Consider the following 6,391-nt stretch of genomic DNA (forward strand, 5'->3'; position numbering starts at 1 on the left):
GGAGCAGAGGCCGTGCCCGGTCCACCTCCACAGGAGCAGAGGTGAGGGTGTGGCCTGGTCCACCTCCACGGGAGCAGAGGGCATGTGGGTGCCCGGCCCACCTCCATGGCAGCAGAGGGCGTGTGGGTGCCCAGCCCACCTCCCACAGGAGGAGAGGGCGTGCGGGTGCCTGGCCCACCTCCCACAGGAGCAGAGGGCGTGCGGGTGCCCGGCATCAAAGGCTCGGGGTTCAGGAAGAGAGGCCCCAGGACCAGATGGACTCTGGAGGATGGGAATGTGGAAAGGGTGGGCAGAGGCCCAGGTCAGGGCCACGTAGCTACACGCGGCCGCCTGGTGGACAGTGCAGGAGCAGACAGCACGCACATCGGCCACAGGCCACAGAAACAGCAGTGAGGACCACTGAGCAGCTGGGGAGGCGAGAGGTCTGGACTCGTGCTTCCCGGGTGGGCTCCGGGGTCTTATTTGCAGTAAAGAGACGCCTGCCAAAGTGTGTGAGGCCAGACCGTGGCTCTCTTAAGACCCCAGATCCAGAGCACCAGCGTGCACAGGTGCGGCAGAGGGGGACGGGGAGGGCCCTGCAGGGGCTCGGGCGAGTACCGCTCACAGCTAAAGGAGGGGCAGGAGACCACGGGAGCCCAGGCCGAGGGCCTGAGCGGGGTGCTGCCTGCTACGAGGGTCTCAGCAGTGCTGGCTTGTGTCCCTGACACCTGGTGGCCGCGGTCTGGAGCACTGACTGCCCCCTCCTGTCCGCGCGGTTACCAGCCTGCTCCCATCATTCACTATGGGTTTCACCAAGTGCTACGGGAGGGAAGAGGGTGTCCTCTGCTTAGGGATTTACGGGCTCTCTTCATGCAGCTGGGAGGTGGCTGGGCCTGACGCCTGCTCCCAGCCATGGCCTCTTAGGACCCACCACCCTGTCTTTGCCACCATTGGAATGGCAGAGGGAGATCCAGCCTGCACCACCCCGCCCCAGGGGTAGGTGTCCGAGGCAGGCCGGGCCACCCCGCTCCGCAGCCACCATGCTACTATGGGGGTCAAGCCAGCTCCAGCTGCTGCTGCGTCATGATTTCTTCCCTGACATAAGGGAGGCGTGCCCTGAGCTCTGACCACACAGCCCCAAGGGCTTTGAGAGCCCGGTGTCCAGGGCGTTGTCAGGTAGGCGGCTGCTCGTGGCACCTAGATGGCCTCCTCTGCTGCGGTGCCACGTCCCCTCCCACCCCGCACAGAGCCATTGGGAGCTGCCACACAAACCCTCAGAGACGAGTCTCACGTCTGTCCCGCCCTGGCCTTTCTGAGAGGAGCCGGGCCCCGCCCAGCCTGCACCGGGCTGCGAGGTGGCCCAGCTTCTCACAGGTTTCTGATGTTTTCTCCCACGGACCGCCCCAGGCTGGGCAAGACCAGAGTGCTGCCCTCTGCGTCCCTCTGCACTGCTGTGCCTGCCCAGGGCCATGAGGGGCCTCGCCGACCTGCTGCCGTCACTCGGAGGAGAAGCTGACCACACCACCTGGGGAGGAGCTGAACTCACTGTACTCGAGGCTGTAGAAGGCGAACCCGTGGCCGGGGTAGAAGGAGCCCCTCTGCACCGCGGAGAAGCACTGCATCTTCGGGTTCACCCTCACCGTCTCCTGGATGGTGGTGTCTTCACCATTTAGCCAGTTCCAGCTCCGCACACAGCCGTCCAGGCGGGGGTTTATCTGGGGAGACAGGCGCCCCAGTGGCCTCTCGGGGCTACGGTACAGGGTTCCGGACCCCAGCCATCAGTCACACATGGGCGAGTCCTGACTTCACACACAGAATGGAGCCCCGCACCACCCCACGAACACGAGGGGAGTGTCCCGGGGCTAAAGCACCCTCTGAGTCTTCCTCGGGTCCCCCCACCAGTCACACTGAGGTGGCGCGCTGGCCCAGCGGGGAGAGGTCGGAGGGCGCCCACACCAGAGCTGGGCCTGCCTTTGTCCCAGGCCTGGGCACCATGCATGGAGGGAGTCCAGGTCCACACTGCCCCCAGCGCACCGGACGTTTGCCACTCTCATGGCTTTGTCCATGAGCCACAGAGGGTGAGCGACATGCCATCCCCAGGGGACTGTCGCCCAGGAGGAAGGTCTGAGGCCAAGGGGCAAGAATGTCCCTCCTTGCACTCCTGCAGGGCATAACCTCCTGTTAGGTGATCAGCCTGGCAGAGACCCCTACGCCCCCCGGCTGTGGTGAGGCCACAACCCCTACGCCCTCTGGCTGTGGTGTGGTCACCACAACCCAACTCCAGGGTCTGGCACTGCTGGGTGAAGAGGGACGCAGATGAGGTCGCGGTGTGGTGGGGAGGGGCTGGGACAAGGCAGGACTTTAAGAATGGCCGACACTGACCTCCCTAGGAGGGTTCTCTCTGTGGACACCTTGAGGGTTCACAGCACAAAGTGTTCCCAGAGGGTCCCTGAACCGCCGGCCACCCCTTCGCAAGAGCCACCCTTGTCTGGTGTCTGCCAGGCAGACGCTTCCTCATCCACGCAGGCGTGGCTCCGTGCGTCTCCATGAGAGGCTGAGGCAGGGCTGCTGCGCTCCTGCGGCTGGACTGCAGGGCCCCGGCCTCCTCCGTCAGCCGACAGGTGACCCTGCTCGGGGCAGCCTCGGGCTCCCGCACTGCGCCGTGACGGGTACTCACGGGCTGGACGAGGTCCTTGTCCTGGAAGGGGATGCCCCCCACGGTCAGGTCCAGATGGTACAGCCCTCGGTGCCACTGGAACAGGTCCCCGGCCACCGCGATTTTCATGACAGCGTCCTTGTTGACCTTGATGACCAGGCTGTGCTCCAGCTCCTCCACTGAGATCTGGGAACACAGAGTGAGGGCGGCGGGGTGCCATCCCCTCCTGGCGAGGTCTGGCCAGCCGTGTCCCAGAGGCCCCAGCCCAGGGGCACACGATGTCACCCAGGTCCCAGAGGCCCCAGCCCAGGGGCACACGATGTCACCCAGGTCCCGGAGGCCCTAACCCAGGGGCACACGATGTCACCTAGGTCCTAGAGTCCCTAACCCAGGGGCCACAAGATGTCACTTGCATCCAGGAGAGCCCAGCCTAGGGGACCATGTTCATGTCACCTGAAGGCATTGTGTTTCATGCCCGTGCACGTGTGAGGCAGGAGGCGGGACAGGCTCCCCCATGGCCACCTCGTCACCTCATAGGGCTGTCTGCAGGGCTGGTCTAGAAGCCAGGGAGAGGGAAGGGCCGGAGAGGGAAGGGCCACGGAGAGGGAGGGGCCAGAGAGGGAGGGGCTATGGAGAGGGAGGGGCTGGAGAGGGAGGGGCCGTGGAGAGGGAGGGGCCGTGGAGAGGGAGGGGCCACGGAGAGGGAGGGGCCGGAGAGGGAACAGACAGCGGCAGAGTGCAGAGGTGACACACACCCGCGTCCATTGCTGTGCGCAGAGGCTGGGAGTGGAGCACAGACTCGAGTGCCCAAGACCGGTGTGCACTCCAGCAACGCACACCTGCTCTGACCCAAATGTCCTCAGTAAAGTGAGCACGCAACGAGACGGTGGCACTGCTCCTGTTCTGAGCAAGGTCCTCAGTGTCCTCTGGCCTGAGGGGTAGCTGGGGACCCTCCAGACACACGTGGGCGCTGTGTCCAGGCCAAAGGCTAGACCACATCAGATGCCCTGGAAGCAGCTCAAATATTAAAGCGTTTCTTTTTTTTGGAGAGTTTTTTTTTTTTTTTTTTTTTTTTTATTTTTTTTTTTTTTTTTTTTTCTATAGGGCCCGTGCGTTCGCCAGATAGGCAGAGAGAAACAGAGAAGCAGAAATCTGCGAGAAATCACCCCCCAGGGGGGATGGCCACGCCACAATCCCTTCTCCTCCAGTTTCCTCTTGGGATCTTGGGCACACACGCACACGCGCCCGGCATGAGTTTTAAGTGATCGGGTCCAGGACGCGAACCACGGTCGACTACATGGGAGTCCAGCGACATAGCCATTACGCCAACTGCTGGTCCCTAAAGTGTTTCTTATTGCAAAACACAGAGATGCTTGTAAAACGTGGCTTGGGGAATCTTCCCCAGTAAATGTGTGGGCATGGGCCAGGTGGAGACCCGGGTCCTCTCGCTCGGCTCCACTGTCCCGCTCACGGCACCCATACCCTCGCTGCGTGGCTGTGACCGCAGTACCGCAAACCCCCAGGGGAGCACCGGCCCCGGGTCTGCACCCCACAGGGACCCCTCCTGGCTTTGTCCTTCCCGCCCGGCCTGCCTGCCTGGCTGGTGCTGGGAGACCACCGCATTGTCACATGGACAGCTCCCTCCTCGCTCTGCCATGTCGTCCTCGACCTCTAAGTGTGTCACTCCTAGACTGGGCTCCTGCCGGCACTTCCACGTCCCTGCTCCAGCCGGGGGCCATCTTCCCCGACAGCATACGGGCACCGTGTTGGAAGGGCTCGGCGGAGAAACAGCTGCGACTCTTCCTTGCAGAAGCGGCTCTGCCGACTGCCTGTGTGCCAACACGCTGGGCACCACAGACCAGCTTCTGGTGAGAGCGTCACAGCCACGTGGACGACTCCAGGCCTGGGGCCATGGGAGGAGGAATGCTGCTGTCCCTTCCCTCTCCGCCCCTTCACACCCCACTGGCCTTCCCATTCCGGCCCAAGCCAGCACAGCTCTGGAGTCTATCGGCTTCCTCAGGGGCCGGAGTTCACACCTTGGGCTGAGTCTCCCTCCCACACCTGCGCGTCGGCCTCTTCCCTGGCACTTTCTCCAGCACATCCCTCTCAAGGGCCCTGTCTCTGTGCCCTCGAGGGGACTAGACATCTGTCCTGGACACTCTAGGCTGTGGGGCTGACGGTGCACTCTGAGCTGGCGGATGGCTAGGGACCGCGCCAAGGAAGAAGCTGCAGGGCACTGGACCAGACAGACAGGCCTACTGCACCCCAGACCCCACCCTCCCTGGGGCGCTGACCCCCGTGCTCGAGTGACAGCCCCAATTCTGAGAACAGCACTCCCAGCCCCGCCTGCAGTGTGAACACAGCTCAGCTCACACGGGAGGCCTGGTCCGCTCAGTCTGCCCTGCGCCTTGGAGGGTACTCCTCACTGTCGGCAGGGGCCCAGGCTTCTCTCCAGAGGGGTCAGCTTGGTCACGAGCAGAGAGGTGCCGAGGGGTTGTGGCCGCCGGTCCAATGGCCCGACTGACGGACAAGGCTGACCCCCACCAGGCCCTGGGCCAGCCCAAGGGGCTCAGGAGCAGTCCCTGTGCAAGGGGAGACTGGCAGGCTCCCCGGGCCGCTCAGGGCCCCCAGAGCCCTAACCCTGGCCCTCACACCGCTTGGCCTCGGCCAGCCTCCTCGGACACCGCCCGCCCCCACACTCGCTGTCCTGCAGGCCGAGGCAGAACACGGTGGACTTCTGCACGCTAGCAGGTCACCGAGCCGCAGAGTGACACGGCTGAGCGGCGAGACTGCCGGGATGTTTGGGCAGGACCCTTTCGAGTGGTCACTGTACCCGCCAAGCATCTTCTCCCTGCCCACTCGGGCACCTGCTGTAGGTGCTCGGGTCAGAGAGGGGCAGAGGCAGAGCCAGCAGGTGGCATAGTGGTTCCATCACTGGACTCCCACGTAGTTGACCGCGGTTCGGGTCCCAGACCCAGTGGCTTAAACTCATGCCAGGTATGTGCACTTGTGTCCCAAATCCCAAGAAGATGGAGGAGAAGGGACTGCAGTGTGGCCATCCCCCTTGGGGATGATTTCCCGCTCTCTGTCTCTCCAGTGAGCACATGAACCCTATAGCAAAAATCTTTTTCTAAAAAAAAGGGGGTATGTGTCAGAGGCAGGGTGTGGTTGGCAGGTGGGACTGGCGGGGGGCAGGAGGCTGGGAGGCCACTCACATCCGGGTAGGGGGCTGTGGCAGAGCCCACTCGCTCCTCCCTCTGAGCAGCCCTGACACCTCTGAGCCTTGCCCATTAAGGGGCCAGCAAAGGATCGGGCATTATGGGCCAGTGGGGACAAACAAAAATGCCCACAGGCATGGGTGTGCAGAGGCAGGGCGTTCCACCCCACCCTGCGCCTGGAAGGCAGGGCACCTCCTCGCTTCTCTCTCAACATGCCCTCTGCAGCGGTTTGGGCAGGGACCCAGGTGTGGTGGCAGGGGGGCGTGGGCCCCTTCCCGACGGCCACAAGGACCCAGGGGACGCCACAGGAGGCAGCAGCCCTTGGGAGCTCCAGAGCAGTGTTGTGCAGCCCTGCCCTCAGTCCTCGCTCCGCTCCGGAGTGACAAACAGAACAGCCCCCAGACGTGGCAAGGTGGCCCTGAGGCTAGGACCCTGAGGCCAGGCTGGCAGCTGTTCTGAGGGACCACACTTGGACACATGGCAACTGAAGGAGCACAGGGCGTAGCAAGGTGGGGACCCTGCTGGCGGGTGGGGCTGC

General features: G+C 63.8%; 1 protein-coding gene across 1 annotated transcript in view; it reads right to left on the reverse strand.

The window, feature by feature from the left end:
* GAS6 (growth arrest specific 6) overlaps positions 1 to 6,391 on the reverse strand; it is a gene marked incomplete in the record, with an annotated part of 39,562 nt that overhangs the window by 5,939 nt on the left and 27,232 nt on the right. Inside the window, 2 exon segments of the mRNA XM_027776193.1 lie at positions 1,526 to 1,694; positions 2,657 to 2,822. Of these exon segments, the coding sequence (XP_027631994.1) occupies positions 1,526 to 1,694; positions 2,657 to 2,822 (335 nt within the window).

This window comes from Tupaia chinensis, unplaced genomic scaffold, assembly GCF_000334495.1.
Source record: "Tupaia chinensis unplaced genomic scaffold, TupChi_1.0 Scaffold000644_1, whole genome shotgun sequence".
In the NCBI taxonomy this organism is placed as follows: domain Eukaryota; kingdom Metazoa; phylum Chordata; class Mammalia; order Scandentia; family Tupaiidae; genus Tupaia; species Tupaia belangeri.